Source organism: Etheostoma spectabile, chromosome 22 (genome assembly GCF_008692095.1).
Source record: "Etheostoma spectabile isolate EspeVRDwgs_2016 chromosome 22, UIUC_Espe_1.0, whole genome shotgun sequence".
Classification (NCBI taxonomy): Eukaryota; Metazoa; Chordata; class Actinopteri; order Perciformes; family Percidae; genus Etheostoma; species Etheostoma spectabile.
This window is the reverse complement of record NC_045754.1, coordinates 9116473-9135292: the sequence shown is the minus strand read 5'-3', so window position 1 is coordinate 9135292 and position 18820 is coordinate 9116473. Positions and strand designations below refer to the sequence as shown.

At 40.0% G+C, this 18820-nt stretch overlaps 2 protein-coding genes across 8 annotated transcripts in view; one reads left to right on the top strand and one right to left on the bottom strand.

Annotated features, from left to right (window-relative positions):
* The window catches only part of asap1b (ArfGAP with SH3 domain, ankyrin repeat and PH domain 1b), a 75449-nt gene extending 61574 nt beyond the window's left edge, over positions 1-13875 (bottom strand). For all 7 annotated transcript variants that reach the window (XM_032503333.1, XM_032503337.1, XM_032503335.1 and 4 more), the window contains exon 1: positions 13124-13875. In XM_032503333.1, coding sequence (XP_032359224.1) covers positions 13124-13249 — 126 coding nt within the window. In that variant the 5' untranslated portion in view covers positions 13250-13875. The remainder of the gene's footprint in view (positions 1-13123) is intronic.
* Positions 13876-15542: 1667 nt separating this feature from the next.
* Positions 15543-18820, top strand: part of nfx1 (nuclear transcription factor, X-box binding 1) — a 13396-nt gene continuing 10118 nt past the window's right edge. The window contains exons 1-4 of the mRNA XM_032503341.1: positions 15543-15824; positions 16633-17574; positions 17968-18129; positions 18476-18553. Of these exons, the coding sequence (XP_032359232.1) occupies positions 15806-15824; positions 16633-17574; positions 17968-18129; positions 18476-18553 (1201 nt within the window). The 5' untranslated portion in view covers positions 15543-15805. The remainder of the gene's footprint in view (positions 15825-16632; positions 17575-17967; positions 18130-18475; positions 18554-18820) is intronic.

Sequence of the window (18820 nt, the reverse complement as noted above, 5' to 3'; positions counted from 1 at the left end):
CATTTTGCAGCAATAAAATTGAAGTGATATGAACAAATAGAGAAATAGATCTTTTTAGATAAAACAGATGTTGACAAAGTTTCCTTTCGAGGAAATCATTTGAAATTGGGAAAAATTAAAAGTTGGAAAAAAGGTTATAAATTGCAATATATCCCAGAATATTGTAATATGTTTAAAATCGCAATAATATTGTATCGTGGCATAAGTATTATGATAATATTGTATCAGGAGGAGTCTGGTGATTCCAATACCTACTAAGCTCCAGTGTAATAAACGCCTTTGCTTGTTTTTCCATTCAGTGCTTGATATACACATTTAAATGTACACTGCCTAGGTGCATTATATCAGAACCTCGGTGTAATATTACCCCTGGCCTACTTATTACATATTCTCTGATTAATAATATGTTCAAACATCATGTTATCATGATAGTGTATTTATTTTGCATGTCATTTTCAGCCTTCTTTGTTAGATTACCCAGCAGCGCAGCTTGTCAATGTATCCCCTTTTTGCAGCCAACTCTCAATTCCCATTAGTAGCAACATCCCATTAGCACCTGAATATCCACAACAATGATATTTCAACAGTCCCTGCTCTCAACTGGATCGCCATGTGATAAGAACGTTACTTTGACAAAGAATAAAACATTTATTGGGGTGATATAAAAATCTCAAGAAAATAAGACTGTAAGCTGAGTTCCTGGCAGTTTATGTAGGATAGCTGTACTAATTAACTTGTATCCAATGCACGAATCTTGACCTTCTAATGTTATTGACCACTTAGAAGTCAATACAAGTCAGAGATTACTCTATTATGTATTGCTGCTAATAGTCCTGCTATTAATAGCATGCTCTTAGTTCTCAAAGAAATGAACTGCTCAGCTGTGTGCTTCCTATGGTGAATTTAGTGGGGCCACACGGTGGATAAAGCCAACTCACAGAGCTGCAAGATGCCGGCTCTTTGCTGCAGATTTCAAAGAAACTGACATGCATGTGTGCAGCCGGCAAAAAGTCAAGCAAACTTCCCTCTGCGATACTTGTTTTCTCACGCAGCCCACCACTTGTTTCGAGCAATTCACATGTATTCACAATCACACACCCACACACTGCCGCATCACACTGCCATCGCCTACCATTAAACAAGCAGCATGCCTGTATCTGTATTGTGTTTACCAGTCAGGAAGTCATTATTCATACGAGGCAGCTGCTATTAACAGCCTTTAACAGGAGAGTAGTGGGAGAAACTCTCAGCTGATCTAAAAATGAAAGATAGCATCCTCTTTCTTCTAGTGTTTGATGTCCGTTAGAAAACACATTGCAAGACAACAAAGAGGTTGTTTGTTTCCTGACAAATGTGAACCTTAAACCTCACAAGTTCTAACAAATCGATGTGAATATGCTTTTGGTGAAACATTTTGTCCAAAAAATGACAAAGAGGGCCGCAACCAATGATTATTTTAAATTACTGATTTACTACTACTGATTATTTTCTCAGTTAAATCGTTTGGCCTATAAAATTAGTAAAAGTCTTGACTCAACTCACTTGTACTGTCCAATCAGCAATTTGAAACCCAAAGATTTTCAGTTTACTATGCCATGAGACAAGACATGCAGCAAATCCTCACTATTGAGAAGCTGGAACCTTTGGTTTAAAGGTTTTAAATACAAACAATGGGTTATCAAAATATATGCCGGTTAACTTTTGGCCCATCAGCAAAACACTTAAATAAACCTGACCTTTTCATCGAATGACAAATGCCTGTCGCACTCGCAACATGACTTGATCCTGACAACAACCACCAGCCAAACATGTTCATTTGTAATGAAATAAAGCTGAGAAGAGCAAGCATCATTGCATGTAGCTGTAACCAGGAAATGGATGGCTTAACTTCCATTTCAACACAAGAACCCGAAAGAGGTTTGTTCACCCACAAAGCTCAACAATGTAAAACTGCTTCACCTGAACAAACCGATCAATGATGCCGTTTAAGATAGGAAACATGTTACATATTGGCATTCGATAGTGATAGGGATCCAAGACTTGGCAAAGCATTCTTGGTCTTAGATTGATTGTAGATTTTTAGTAACTTTGTGTCTAAATACATATATTAACAAAGAACATAATTTTTACATTAACTTAGGCCTACATTTCAAACATTTATATTTCTATGACAATTACATCCCACTTTGCAACACAGTAATACAGAGACCTAAATAGATATTGACTGATTTCAATGTTGATTGATCCAACCCAAAAGATTCTTTTATACCTTTAAATAACGTTTTAAACCACTCAAAGCTTTTATCTCTGATCTTTCACTTATCATTAATTAGCTGATAAGCCTGCCAGCTCTGCTTCCTACTAAGCAGCTGCCCACGTTGTAACATTTTAGGGCACATGGCTAAAGAATGTGCCATGAGCTCTTGGCCAAAGTCACAGACTCTGCATAGCGCTTTACAGCATTCCTTGAAGTTTTTCTGCAGACGAGTCTCAAATTTCACACTTTATTGGACTCGACCAGGTGAGAGAACAGCTATTCCAAAACCACAGGTGTATCCACTCTGACAGGCCATTTGGATGTTCTGATATTCTGAGCAACTGAAAATCCAGAGGAACAGAAATAAGCTTTTACTGTGACTTCAAACAAAAGTTTTAACCAATCTTAATGCACATTTCCACTTGGATTTTCCCCATTTGACTACGTTCAAGAGCACTGACAGGAGCTTTGACTTATGCTGTCATGATGTGGAAAAGGAAGTGATGTGACGCCTTTCACTGACATTAAATGGCATTAGGAAAAGATGTAAACAACTTGTCTTGAAGGACTGTCAATGCTTTTCCTCCAGGCTTGAGTGCACTTGGCTGTTCTGGGAAAGGTTGCATTCAAATTCAACATTGAAAAGCTGCATCGATTGTTAAGCGTCAGTACACACGCACGCACGCACGCACGCACGCACACAGTCCAGGGCCAAACATTATCAAAGCTCACAGACAGAGATGCACTGTTTACCCCTCAGGCTAACACAAGACAGCCAGTCATCACATGACAACACTGTCTCCTGGTTCTGCAGGGCTGTCCTTGAGGACAACGTCACCAAGATACAAAGCAAAGAGCCCAGATAGATGAACAGAGGATGTGGGTGTTTTGTTGTAGCTAAACTACTTCATGTGTCACAGTTGAATAAAGTTTCCACTTTGTTTTCTTGGCATTGATAATGTGACAATATTTGAATGTAAAATAATGGTGCTTTAATTAAAAAATGTAATCTAAACTACAGTAAGGATGGATGATGGTCACTAAGGAACAAGAATCTACAGCCATGCTAGCCGCTCTGTTAGGCACAGGGGTACTTTGGCTAAATGCTAACTTCAACATGCTAACATGCTCAAAATGACAATGCTAATATACGCTAACATACTAATAAAACTGAAGTTCTGAGCAACATAATGGCGGAAGGGCTGTGCAATAAATCAAATTTTTAAACGTGGTTACAATTTCGGCTCCTAACAATTACAAACACATTGTAATCAAGAAAAACAATTATTTTGCACATTATGCAGTGTTATTGCTAACGTTATATACATTTGGTCAGGATGATTGCCGCTGTTCCTAATTAAAATCTGTCTTGAAGTAGTACACGACTCCGCAGCACAAACTCAAGAGAACAGTCGTCTGCGCACGCCGCCGTTTGAGGATGAGCAACTGGAACAGTGACAAGACATCATCACTCGCAAAGTCATGGCAACCAAATAAACAACAGCGCGAGTCTCAAAGTGACTGTCACTCCCCGATCTAAGTCAAGTGCAGATTTGAGTTGCGCATTCGTCACTTTGCAACATGTGAAGATATGAGTTGCGAGTGCGTCACTTTGCGACAAGTAGCTTACAAGATGCTAACGAGAGACTTCTGTAATGTCAATGCAGTAAAAATGGACCTACTTAACAAAGTTTGATCACGGCTGGCTATAAGTTAGCATCAAACACAACAAAGGCTGTCAGTTGAATGGCGTTTTGAGCTAATGTTAGCAACCAAACTATCGTGGATAGCTAAAATGTTTTTGAAATTATTGTTTGTAATAAGAAAAGTTTATTATTTCACAAATTTCAGTATGACATATGCTGTAAACCGTTTAAATCTGAGCAACTCACATCTGCACTCGACCAGACCCGGTCTGACTCGACTCTCATCGGGTATGACACGTTATGCCGTTAACCGTTTTCATCTGAGCATGCGGAACTCAAATCTGCATTCGACTTACATCGGGGAGTGACAGTGACAAACAGCGGCGAGAGCAGCGACGGCTGATTTGCCATGAAAACCCCGTAAAATATGACAGCTATAGTCGCCTGGAAAATAGTGTTATGGGCACGGAATTTGATGAATTTACAGTTTATTTGACCCCAGATTAAACAAGAAGCTAACGTTAGCAAACCCTGTGGTCCCTCTGCGTTTGACGCCCCACTTCAGGAGACATTGGACTCCCCACGACACGCTGTGTTAACATTACTGCTTAAAACTTTTTCCAGGTTAGTGGAGATGCATACTGCTCAAAACCAACATTAAAAAAAGAGTAGTAATGTTCCCTCAGCATATTGTTTTGTTGCTATACTGTATGTAGAAGGAGCATTAACATCTGTTTCAGGTAACGTCACTGTTCATATTTTGAAACAGTTTAGTAATAACAGTAGTAGTGTTCATAGTGAGTCAATCCATCCACAATCCATCTGATAGTTGTTAAGATAATTCATTCTTTTTTCTTTCTTTTTGAATGATATATTTTTTTCTTCATATTTTGCATACTTGTATTAGACATTAGTGCTATTGTCATGAAAATGCATCCCAATTGCTAGCTGCATTGATGGCCCGCTGAATTTCTCCATCAGAGATTAAAATGGCTGTCGATGGAGGAAGACTTTAACACCATCTCTCCATGTGAGGAAGGCGGCTGACAGATGTGAACACTGACCCACTCTTCCTCGCCTAAATCTGGGGTAGAGCAGGGGGATCAGAGTGCCGGGGCAGAGTCTGGTCCGGGGCTAATCCGCTGCCGGCTAATAGCCCTTGATGATATATGCAGTGCAGCTGTGGCAGGAAGGTAGGCCAACAGCTGTGGCCCATGGACCGATTATCAGATTTCAACCACAGACTGCAAACAAGCCGACAAACAAGCAACACAACACACTCTCACCTCCTGCTGTGGGAGACAGAACAAATTAGAAAATGGCTTGGAGGTTTGTTAGTATTTACTTAAAGCAACAGTCCACCCCCCCCACCCCATCCCCCCATCAGGATGTTCTTTATTAAATTAACTAACAAACCAGTAGGATACTGTAGCTGTTACTTATGCCATATTCATAGCATACTGTACCATACCATTTTACTTCCTTCATTGTTATCGCCTTTTTTCTTTTCTACACTTTTACCTTACATGGTCAATAAACATCACTTAACCCCCGTGTAATATCACCATTGATGATATGAACGCTTTGAGGCAAAGAGTTGAAGTTGAGGAACTACTCAAGTTGTGAGGTTTTTTTAGCCCTACTGTGTACAGCAAGCATTCTAACCCCAAAGCGATGTGCTTGAGTCTGAACTTAAATCAACAGTCTGAAACATGTTAACACAAAAACACTACTTTACTGCAGGTACTGCAGGTCTGTGTTAGCAGGTAGGTCATTATTGATTCAAACATTCTAACTTCATCTGCAAGACATTCAAGAAAATTAAACAGTAAGGCAGTGGTGTCACCCTTTTTTCTTTGAAACACCATTAAGTCACTCAGCACTGAAAACTCAGTTTAAGTATCTTGCAAATGACCACTTTAACTGCAGTGCAGTTTAACTGGAACAAGATGTCATGTGGGTGACGGCGCCATGGGACGAAATATGCTCCCATTCTCTCACACCATATGATTCACTGGGTTTGGTGACACAGGGGACAAATGATGAATAAAATGCCACAACTTGATTAATAACTGAATCTGACACAGATGTGCTCCTCCGTTGCTAATGTTGCAAAATGGAGTCAGCACTCAGTTTTGTTATGTAAAGAAAAAATGGAGCCAAATCCAGTATGGAAATAATCTGTTACCAAATCATCTGTTTGCATATCCATGGATAATTTTGATGTTAACCAACAATACAGCAAAATACAATTAAAAGTATTTCAACGCTTATGTTAAAAGTACTCAACACTCCACTAACAGACAGGCACATGGTGCTCACAAATGAAGTCAGTGTTAGGTGTATGACGGTCGACATTCCCCAACAGGGTAACACATAAGCTGTGAAAATGAAACTTCCTTTCAAAAAAGGAAACCCCTGGCTTAATAAGACTTTCAGGTAGATTCCAGGTCAAAGAACCAGTCGACCATCTTCTAAAGCCTAATGACCAAATATGTGATGAAAAACAGAAAATATGATCTGTTCTCTGTGTAGATATTGTCACGACAGGCTCCCTGTTGGTGGACCAGATGTAACACGTGATGAGGCGGAAACATCACATGACAGCATGATGTCTAGGACATGGCCTCAGGTGCTTTACAGACAAACCACTTGAAGCTATGGCAATAATTAACAAATAGTTCATCTGTTACTTTTATAAACATTTTGAACCCAGGAAGAAACGGTCATGCTTTTGTGAATCATAAACACAATCTCCCAGTAGATTTTTTTTAAAAGTACTCTGGATGTTGTAAGATAAACAAACATGGTCTTGTTGTTTAAGTTCAAGCATTTCACACCAAAACTTAGTGTGTGTATCTTTCAGGCCTTACAAACATGTTGAATGTGTTTCCTACGCACTTCTGGGTCAGTTTTTTTCCCCTCCTGTTGTTTTGATAACTTGTTTCTGGCTTTATTTGAGATAATATACCCGTAATTAGGCAGTAAGCAACATCCTCTTATTTCCAATGTCTGATAACGTCAATTATGAGAGTATCAGACATTGTTTCATTTATCGGGGGCTATATGAAAAAGAAACAGTTTAATTATGTATAGCCCAATAGTGATTAGACAATCAGTCAATCGACAAAACAATCATTGGTAACTATTCATCTATTCAAGCAAATATGACAAAATGTTCAGGTTTGAGCTTCTCAAATGTGAAGATTTGCTGTCTTAGGACAGTGAACAGATCATTTTAACTAAACTAGACACATGATGAGGATATCAACTCCTTTGGCTCAGGGGAACTGTGATGGCCATGTTTCACCATCCAGATATCTTATAGATGAGACGAGACGATAACTAACCCAACTAATCTGAAAAGAAAATCAGAAGTTTATTTGCAGCCAGTGTATTTGCGAACTTGGTGCTCGGCCTCTGTTGCCTCAGTGGGTGAATGAAAGAGCGACTGACTGAAAATAGTGAGGATTCAGCAGACTGTTGTAGGGAATTTGGAAGGTACAGATGCAAGCTGCAGAGAAAACTGAACGTCATACTGATTTCTGCCCCCTTAGGCTATGTTCACACTTGTTGTCTTTTTTTAAGCTGACAGCGTCTGTTTTACATTATATGGAGTAAACCGTGTTTTCAAAGTCCTGAGCGCCTTTTTAACCGCCGTCATTTTTTCTGCAGCTCAAAGAGGTTTTTTTGGGCACTTTTAGGCCTTTATTTGACAGGACAGATGAAGACATGAAAGGGAAGAGAGAGGGAATGACATGCAGCAAAGGGCCGTAGGTTGGAGTCAAACCCGGGCCCGCAGTGTCGAGGAGTAAACCTCTATGGGCGCCCGCTCTACCAACTTAGCTATCCGGGTGCCCTCGAAGCGTCTTTTTAAAGTTGAAAAAAAGGTTTTCTGAAGGAAAAAAACAACGCCTTACGTCAAGCACTTTTTTGACAGCCGACCATTGATAGGCGGAGATGCCAGACCTGTCGTTTTCATTAAAAATACATACACATATATATATATATATATATATATATATATATATATATATAGTTGGAGCACAGCCAGTTATATGACATGACTGTGTTCTCACTGTACAGGGATGACTGTTGAGGGAACGCGCTTTGTTTTATTTAACGTTAGCACTGCTCCACATAGCGCTCTAGGACAATGTAGCAGTGGCTGTTGTCATAGAAACAAAAGACACTCTCGGCTGCTTTTTGGAACTACAGGGCTACAAAAAGCGCCCTAGTCAACTTTTTCTTTCATGGCCTTAAAGTGAACACTGGTTGTTCACATCAGCTGCAGGACGTCTTGTACTCCTTTTTTCCACTCCTTTACGACAAAATCCTTCCGAAAAAAGTAATCCAACGTTTAACTGGACTGACACTAACTCATATAAATTGACATAAATAAACTTTTAAGCTTTTAAATAATGGTAGGAATGTCCTTTACTGGCAACAGTTGTGGGACATTTTAATAACTAGATATTTTGCAATCTAAGAATTACTCTTCAACGACTTCAGGCAATGACTTTCTCTCTAATATATACACGCAGTGATTTGGAATGAAACTCCTCATTCAGCTTTTTTCTCAATACATGATGGCCTCATCATACTCTCTGAAGTATCTCAAGCTTAAAATGCTGAGACTGAAAAGGCCGTTATATAAATGCAAAAAATATAAAGGGCCTCTGCCTATTAGGTCAAGCCCAGCCATGCTTGAATAGAATGACTGTGAAAAGTCAACATTTTTCTGGTCCTGCCCATGTGATGTGGTGCGAGAGCCATGCTCAAAGGAATGCCGATGCAATGAGGGTTTCCCTTGTATCGCTGCTATGGCTCTATGTGGTTTAGGAAAGCAAACCCAATGACGTTAAGTACCATCTGTGGGGTAGAGAGGCGGACAATACATGCCCCACGGGGGAATAACAAGTGGCGGCTGCTAATATTAACTTATATCAGAGAAAGCGGGAGAGTCAGAGTAATAACCTGTGACATTTTCAAACAAGCAGATTTGCTGTTCTCTGCTGCAGCATAAACAATATGCAATATGCTTAGAAGTATTCATAGTCAGTTGAGTTATTGGGTTTGCTCTTATTAGGTCTTTGGGGAAGAAAAGATGGGTTTTACATGCTATAGCGTGCAGTTTGTGGAACAAATCAGAGATGCACCGATACTGTGTATGTCTATGGCACATTGGCGGTCCCTCATATAGACATAGTCACACTTGTGTTTGAGTCTGTACTGAAGAAAATCAGATTAAAGCTCTCAAGATGATTTTGTGTTTTTAAAGACTTCATCATACACTTATTATAGAGCTGCTATAATAACTATTATTACCATTAAAATGAATGTGCTGATTATTTTCTTTCATTAAGTCTATCAGTGTCAGAAAATACTGAAAAATGTCCATAACAGTCTCTAAGATTCTAAGGGGAGCCTTTAAATGTCTTGTTTTACATTTAGTTTACAATTATATAAAAAACTGAAAAGCAGTATTTTTTAAGAATATGCAACATTTATACAACTAATCGTTGCAGCCGTAAATTATTGTGTTGCAAAGGCAGATGTATTAGCTTAGATGTATAAGGAACATTCTCGAGAACAAGATCACAAAACTTTCACAAACAGCGAAAAATGGCAACGGCAAATGTACTTTAAAATAACAGTATAATACATACTGTATTATATAGTAAGTTAATAGATGGCAATTCAAATTGTAGCCCATATTGGTGTATTTATAGAATAAATAGAAGAAAGCGGTAGTTACCATTATCAGTAATCTCAACTACAGAAATGATTTGACGATTTTTTTACAGAAAGTTATCCAGTGACAACAGTGTTAACTGTTGCAAGTCGTTTGGAGTGCTTGTTGCCCATTGTTCAAGACACAAATTAATACAAAATTTGAATCTTCTATGTCACAAAGTACCCAGTAAAACATAGAAATCTTGCTATTTTGAGGTGTTATCAGTATTAGGGTACTAAAAAGATTAAGTTTGTCCTGAAGGTGGCCCCCTTTTGGTTCTTAAAACCCAAAAAGGGGTTTTCCCTTGATAGCCAAAATGTGCTTGGCAAATTTCATGACAATCTGCCAACTAGGTTATGAAAAATAAAGAGATAGGAGCATGGATTAAAGAAAAAAGTCTCTGGTAATATGGTTAGTAACTGCCGAGATATATTGGTGACCAACAATGTCATCCTTATACTCCACCACTAGCACATAAAAACACCGTAATACTTTTGGTTACAGTTAGGGCTGAGCGATAGGGAGAAAATCAGATATCTCGATATGCTTGACCAAATACCTCAATATCAACATTGCGGCGATATTCTAGGGTTGACAATTGGTGCTTTAACAAAATATCTTTACACTTAGATTTTAGATTAATAATCATTGGCAATGTGAACATAATAACGTAACTGTAATAGAACAGTCTGGTAAGTTCAGAAAAGTACTTTCTCGTTTTACTGCCTCTGAAACCAGGAAAAGACACAACTTACTGTAGGTCATATCACGATATTACAATATCCAAAATATGACGATATCTAGTCGTATCACAATATCATTATAATATTGATATATTGCCTAGCGCTAGTTATAGAGTCTAAAATCCAATGTTTTTGTTTTGTTTTTTTTTACAAAAATCAATAATGAAAATACTTGTTAGTTGCAGCTATAATCTCTGGAATCTGGACGAAAAAAAATGATTACCAACTACAGTCTCTCCAACCGTACCAACGGAAAATCCAACACTGCTTTCCGGGAAATGCAGTGGGAAAAAAAACCACAACAATGACTGCTTAGCACCAAAGATGACACCAAAATAAAACCCCACACCCCATACTAACACAGCTTCCTGTTTGCCACCCACACACAAACACAAGGCCCCTATCTCCTGCGTCTCAAAGAGCCAAGACAGCCAGCCAGCAAGGTTATTTTTAAAGACTTTATCTCTCCATTGCGCTGCTCCATTGTTTTCCATATTGCTGCACTGATCCAAGTGTAAACAGTAAACACCTTTGTGTGCTCTGCTGCTGCTGCCCCAGGGACAGAAAAGTTACACGGTGGATGCTGGTGACGACGACTCCTGAATACTTTTGTGTCATTATGCAGTGATCAATAATTGATGAATTAAGACGATGTGATGCTGCCACCATATTTTTTCTTTCTTTGCTCCTCCAGGTGACTCAGAGTATGACTATCCTCCTGCAGGTCAACTCACCCCCCCTCAAGTTACAGCATTAAATATTCAAGCCATACCTTTGCATAATTTACTTTGTCGACGTACCAAGTAAATGACTTGGGAGGGGGGAAAAAAAGAATGGATGCTTTCCTTTTGAGGACAGGAACCCAGAGCTCTGCAGAAACCTGGGACATTTTAAACCAACTCCTCTTCAGGCAAAGAGACGCCGAAGGCAGTTTTACTTCACTTCAGCAGCTCTGGGTTTATGATGCAAGTGAGTCCTTACATGTCTACGCAGGGATCAAACAGGGTAGCTAATTTTATTAAACAGACACTAATCTAACAATGTTCGTGGCCTAACACTGTCTGTCTGCTGCTTGTGTGTTTGCCACAGCCTCTGTCTAATGGGTGTTTCCCAGTTGGAGTTTCCTAACAGGCTGACTATCCTCGCCCAAATGGTTTCAGGAGCATCTTTCCTTTGTTTAAACACTGAAGAGCATGTTGCTCGCTTTTTTGGTACCAGTATAATGGTCTTCCTTGTCATGTGATCTCAGCAAAAATTCCAGAGCGGCTACTGGAGCCCAGCGCACATGGCGGCCCAGTTTCTAACAGATGTTTTTCGTTTGTGCTGCTGCAGTCTCTGGGTTCAGAGGCACAGAGCCAGAGAGGTGATTCATGATGCGAGCCTTTTCCTTGTTACAGTCAGCAGACACAAAGTGTGCTCCGGGTTGAGAATAAACATGGCCCTGGTTCTGTTTTGGTCTATTTTTTTTTAAATTATCATGATATAATGAGCTTGTAAATGATTGAAGTGAGATGTGATGGATAGCACAGCTGTAGCTGTTAGGACGTTGAAGAGGACTATAGGCCCGTGTTTTCTTCCTTTAAACAAACAGATCTGGTTACTGTCCTTTTCAACTTTAAGCTTAAATGTGATATGTACAGATGTTGAATCACAAATAAACTCCATTTAGTCATTTCCAATGTTTCTGCTTCACATGACAGATTACACTAAATACTGCAAGTCTGATGTGTTTCAAAGTGGGAAATGAAGTCACGTTTTGGCATTACCGGACAGTGAAGGTGTGCGCTTCCCTGGTCTAATGCTCCATTTAATCTTAGGAAGGATACTAATGGAGGGGGTGGGGAGGTGGGAAACAGACACATATACACATAGCAACCCGCCTGCCTGGCCTGATTACACTCCCCGTACATGATCAAGGTGACACAGCACCATAGAGTGTGAAATCTGGGTGTGTTTCTGCACAATATGTCACTTTTGAGAATAAATATAGTTTTTAATGCAATGTGACCTATAGGAGAGGGGGGGAATCTCTATAATCCGGAAACAGTTCAACCCAGATTTGATTTCCAGTGACTAGAGAAGGTTTTTCTCTCTGTCTGTCACACACAACAAACACACACACACACACACACACACACACACAAACACACACACACAGCCTGGCAGCATGCTCTGAAGCTGTGAGTTACGTAATAGTGAGCACAGAGAGCTGCAGGCCTGAGTGCACATCCTCTTATACTCTACACCACCAAAGCCATCCACCCCCTCTATTACTCTACAAATCTGGCAAGAAAGAGCAGTAGATTCACAAACGCACAATATGAGAGTTAACCTACACACACCAGCTTTGTGTCATATATGAGTGTGGGGGAAATATCCATTTTTGCAGCAGGTAGTTAAATAGAGGTGTACAACATTAAAATACAATGCAATTTTACTGTAACTACTCAACAGGTGCAGTCATTTTTCTTTCCTGGTGGGCGAATGTGCAACAGAATAACGCATTGGGTCTTTAAAGGGATTTTAAATGCTGTCAAATATCACAAGTTGACTTTATATTTGAGTGCATGTAGCCTTGGTTGTATATTTACTGCATTCTACCAATAAACCAGATGCATTAGCAATAAAAAAACTATTTTTAATATTACAATCTAGTCTCTGCGGTTGTGTTGTTTATTAGGCATCTTCAATCATCCATCCACCCATCCATCTTGCAGGCAGGCTGACATTGTGGCCTTACCTCCTCCAGCACATTCACTGTGTTCCTGCAGCTCTGCAGTCGGGTGGTGAAGCTGGATGTTGTCGGGGAATTGTAATCCTCGGTTGTCTCCGAGAGAAACTCGGACACCGATATTTGATCCGGCATCCTTTAATGGGGAAAATGCCCACAGCAGGGTTGACGATGAATGATCAGAAAGTCAAAACCATATAAGATGTAAAAAGAAAGAAAAAGCAGTGGGAGTATGGTGCGAAAGCGAGCCGATGGGAGGGGAAAGCCGATTTTCCTCGCCAAACTGTGGTAAACTATCGAGATGATTAAGACGTGTCTTCTTCTCCGGTGACTTCTCAAATGACTTCACTGTTCCCCAGGGGCCATGGGAGGAGGGAATTAACTAAATGTCTGCAGGCTGTGTCCCCTCGGTGTGTCTTTTCCTTGGGAGGATGTCTAAAAGCGACGCATTTATAAATAGTGTCAGTCTGCGTCTAACTAAACCTCGGAGGAAAAACCACCGTAAAGAATAGCGGATGCCCTCATTATGCTCTACAGATGTTCAATAAACCGCTTGTCGTCAAAACAGCCCACCGTAACCAGCCTGTTTAGAATCTATCATAGTCCATGGTCTACCGGGGTCGTCTTCAACTGCAGCAGGGTTTGGTCCTCTCTTCTTTAGCCGTAGTTTATAATTTTTTAACGCGAAACGCTGCTGCCGACACATTCACTGCCACTCTCTCCTGCTCGGCCGAGCTCGAGCTTCCCAGAGCTAGTGTCAAGCTAACCGGAAAGAGATATGTGATTTCCGGTCAATGTCTTTAAAATAAAACGAAGGGTGACTTTTCGTTAATCCCCAAATGAATGTTTGCACGACGTTTTAGGTAATTAGAAGTATTCCTTAAAAATGAAGATGTTATTTAAATGTTCTTGTTACATATATTAGGTCAATCCAATTAACACATATAAGTCAGCCAGTAACCCGTATGTGGCACGAGTGTTATTATATAGCCAACTTTAAAAAATAACTGCCACCTTTTGTTACATTTTGTTAGTGTTGACCAAAACGCTGTGGTTAAATGGCAAGTGCTAAAACTTGAGAGACCTATAACTCCAAAAAAATGGCAAGTTTCAGGTTCCACACCAAATGAGGCACTGCTTTATGCTGCATGTGTAGGTTGGAAGCTGAGAGGTTTTAATAGAAGTAGTAGCCAGTTCCAATATTATACAAGTATTGTAAATTAATTGTAGCTATGATACTACAATTGCAATACAAATGCACAGTGTATGGGAGTCTATTTGAAGTTTTAAAAAAATGTTAGGACGCCATTAGCATCTTAATAGAGCTTGTGGTGATTTATAATCACATTGTTATCATAATGCACAACTACAGCTATTTTGCAACAAAAAAATAGAGCTCTTGTCGCGATAGAAGTTTACTTTTTTATTTTGAAAACAAAATGATCCGTTTTCCGGTCCCTTTGGTGGCAACTTGACGCATCTCTCTCCCACCCATGGATGTTTTAAGAGAACATATCGCCTGGTTGACGGGGCCGAGGAGCCACTCTGCGCATGCGTGATCTAGAATCCGTGTGACTGCAGGGAGAGGAGAGCCCCGTTCGCTATGGTTCGACTGTAGGCCTGCCATATAGACAGCAGCCATGGAAGTCGTGGCCATTCATCCATGGTCGTGACCATATAGACGGTTTAAAATGGTCGTGGCCTTCTCCTAACCAGTTGTTAGCTGTTTAGGTCACTCAAATTACAGCCTGCAAGACCCCTATTAGTTTTTAAATATCCAATTTTTTTATCCAAAGCTTTGATGTGATGTATGATGTGTTCTTATTTTTAATATACCTAGTTAGTTTTTCCCCTCATATTCTCAATTAGAAAATCCTCTGTGTTTCCTGTCCTAATCCAACTACTCCAAACATAGAGCGCCACCCCGTGGTTATTCATTGTTATTAATTTCTTTCAAATATCGTTTTATGCCTTGAATAGGTTATCCTTAAGCACGTATTAATAACTATAATTAGTATACCTGTAAGCTTGGGGTCAGTTCCTCATGTTCCTAACTATAATGTCATCAGATGGAGGTTCTGTACGTGTAATGTATTTTCTGGTAAATTAGGTTAAATGCTTATATCTATTTTTATTCTGGCTTTCAATTTGTAGTATAGCTATAGCATTATCATTTATTCATTTATTTTACCCTGGTGTTTATTTTATTCCGTTGGCCTTTATTTATGGATAACATGTTATTGTCTTTATTTTTTAGACTTAGAATTCTTTTTTTATTATTGTTGCCCATTTTTTTTTGTTTTAATCTGTTGTTTTAATTTTGCTCTATGAAGCACTTTGGCTGCATGTTTCCATGAACGGTGCTCTAAAAATAAAAGGTGAGTTCAGTAACTTCTAATCATTTCATTTTTACTTCAAAAACACTGACCGGAAGTTCCGCTTTTGATTCTCGCTAGCAACATAGCTCGGCTTGTGTTAGCTTTAAGCTAGTGAGTGTTGATAAAGTGAGTTGAACGTAGGAGAAGATTGTTGCTGCTTCTTTGGGAAATTTGTCTCAGTTGTAACATTGAAAACAAGCGTGAAGAGGTGGATTTTGTCGCTGGTTACCTGGATACGCTTGTCATCTCACACAAAACAGCCGGTCGTCTTAAAACTTGTGGGAGAAGCAACAACAAGCAGAGTTGAAATTGAATGGCTGAGGGCTCCTCAGGTAACGTTAACTAACATGTTGTCCAAATAGTTGATCATTACCTTGCTTGCTAAGGTTGTACAGAGTCTCTTTCTGTGGGAAGTTAGCTAGTTTTGTTGCACAGCTGGCATTAACTTTCGGCTAACATTAGCGAGCAGCTGATTATTCATTGACGATGATACACGTTTGGCTTGCTAAGGGTTGCTAACGTTAGCCTTTCATATCAGAGTCATTAACCGACTGTATGGTGTCGTCGGGCTATTCGCAGATGACGTCACAACACGTGACAGTGAAGTTTGAAAGCCAACGGCACACCTGACCTGTGATACACAGTAGCATGAGCTAACACACATGCGACTGGCTCCTTCTTTTCTTTGTAATTCTTAGTTAAACCCAGTGAACAGACAGACATTCAGCAGGTCATAGACGCTCTTCATCGAATCCTACACTTAAACACGCTGGAGCTGTTCTTAAAAAACATATTAATCAAATGCTATATAAGAAAAGTAAATGAAATTTAAAACATAATAAAGTAAACAATGACATCAATAAGTCAATATAGCTTACTCAGGGGCTACAAAAAATAAATCTTTAAAATATAACCGTGTGCGTTGACATTTTTATTTGTCATAAGGGTTAATGTATGGATGTTGAATTTAACTAGAAAAATGTTAATTTTTGCAAAGGACTTCTTTGGGATGAATCTGTGCCATATGTGGTTAACTACATACATAAGATGAGTCTTGTAACTCAAAGGTTTTTACTACATTTGAAGGGAGGAAAGTGACCAAACAACAACTTTTGAGACTGTCACTTTCTTTATTTTCAGACCCACCCAACCTCAATCCAGATGAGGCGTCACATCAAAAACCCTATCAGCATCACAAGTCCGGAAGAGGCCGGCCCAGATACAACAATGACAGAAACCTGAATAGCTATGATCCTTCTCAACAATATGGAGACTTTCATCAGGGCTTTAAATCCCAATTTAACCATGATAATTCAAATGATGCATTGCACCATCATCCTTTCTACCAAGGAGAGGATGGAGCCAGAAGGCGAGGCACAGGCAGAGGCAGAGGTAGAGGAAGGAGAGAAGGGAATAGAAGTGTAAATGGAAATTTTGGGGGCTCCAGTTGGCAAAGACCTGGAGGTGACGTTGGCCTGTTTAGTGGTAACAACAGGGGTGTTGGGGGGTTTCACTCTGGGACACATCCCATGTACGATGGACCTGATAGACCCAGCTGGCGAAGAGAAGATACAAGTAGGAATTTTGAACAATCCAATGAAGACACGGATGCCCGGGTTAAAAAAAACAGGAAGTTTAGCCAGGAGCAGAGTAGAGGACAACGAAATGAAAGGGGTACTCGCTTAAAAGAGAACAACACTGTAGTAGAGGGTCAGAGGTCAAATGAAACCAAAGGAGAAAGCCCCCCTTCACACATCAGGGAAAGAAGTCAGAGGAGCAAGGCAGATCCAGACTATCAGCATGATGATGATCATCAGAGGAAACCCACTGAAGCAAAGCGACGGCAAGGACCAATCAAACCGCCCAAACCATCATATGAAGAGGAAACCGGCTCAGAGAGGGGGGCCAGTGTCCAAGATGACTCTGGGCGTGGCAGGTCATTTCAGGAAAGTAAAGCTGGACAAGGCTCAGGACGACATGTACCCTTTCAGGCCAGAGGGGGGAGAAGAACACATCAGCAGAACCACAGGCCGGGCCAGAGGAACACGGACAAGATGCCAGAGAGCAAGGAGACGCAGACCGGTGAGACTAACTTTCTGTATGCTCTTATATAGAAACTAAAGGTATTGCCAATTAACCGCTTCTTGATCTTGCTCTTAATTTTCATATTAAGTAGCTTTAAAGTTACGTAAAACACTTCTTTAACACTGGTTGACAATATAGTATATTCTGTTTGTACTTATTCTAGCCTTTCAATGAGTGTAGTTTCACCAATATACATGTTAGATGTCTTGTGCATTATACTCAACACCTTGTAATTTAGCATAATATTTTGATATAATTCCATGGGTTTGAACAGGGCTCCTCAGCACATCAGTATTCTCTGATGGAGCTGCCAACGGGTTCTTTAGGTTAAAGAAGTTAATTGTCTGAATCGCTCTTGTCTCCTGATCCTCTGATCTCTCCCCTCCACAGGGTGTCTGATTGAGCAGCTGTCTGAGGAGAAGTATGAGTGCATGGTTTGCTGTGATGTCATCCGGTGCATGGCCCCGGTGTGGAGCTGCCTGAGCTGCTTCCACGTCTTCCACCTGAACTGCATCAAGAAGTGGGCTCGATCCCCGGCCTCTCAGGCGGACGGTACAAAACCTATAACAACCTCTGGGTCTTTGCTTTTCCGTTTTAAGCAGCACTGATTCACAGTCCACTCAGTATGGTTATCTCTGTGAGGTTTCAAAACAACAGGCCCTGAGCATAAGCCACTGTAATGTTGTGTAGATGGACAATACCTAATCGCTCTGGCCCCAGAAACAACAACAAAAAGACCCCAGCTCTCAGGCTTTGAAGTTCCGGCTGCATCAACAGTGTATTGTGTTGCATTGCACTTTGGGGCCAGTGGGAATATCTGCTGTTCTCTCTTTTGTTTATCTTAAAGTTTATTTAAAAAAATAAAAATAATTCATACTAAAACAAAGCTGTTTTTCAGAATCAACTGAAGGTTGGCGTTGTCCGGCCTGCCAAAATGTTACACTGAAACAGCAGATATCCTACACCTGCTTCTGTGGTAAGTTCTGTGGTTTCATTCGTACAATTAATTATACAGTGCTGCTCATATGTTTAAAAAATAAATAAATATTTAAATAAGCTTAATGCTTTAATTAAAAAATATGAGGAAAAAATCGACCTAGAGATTGGCATCCCATAAGATCTATCAATGCAAATCAAACCAGCTATTAGGCTAAATGAAATAAAACCATGCCAATCTCTATGTATGGTGAAGGGTATGTGATGATGTTGGGTTGTTTTAAGTCCAAAGGCCAAGGGAACTTTA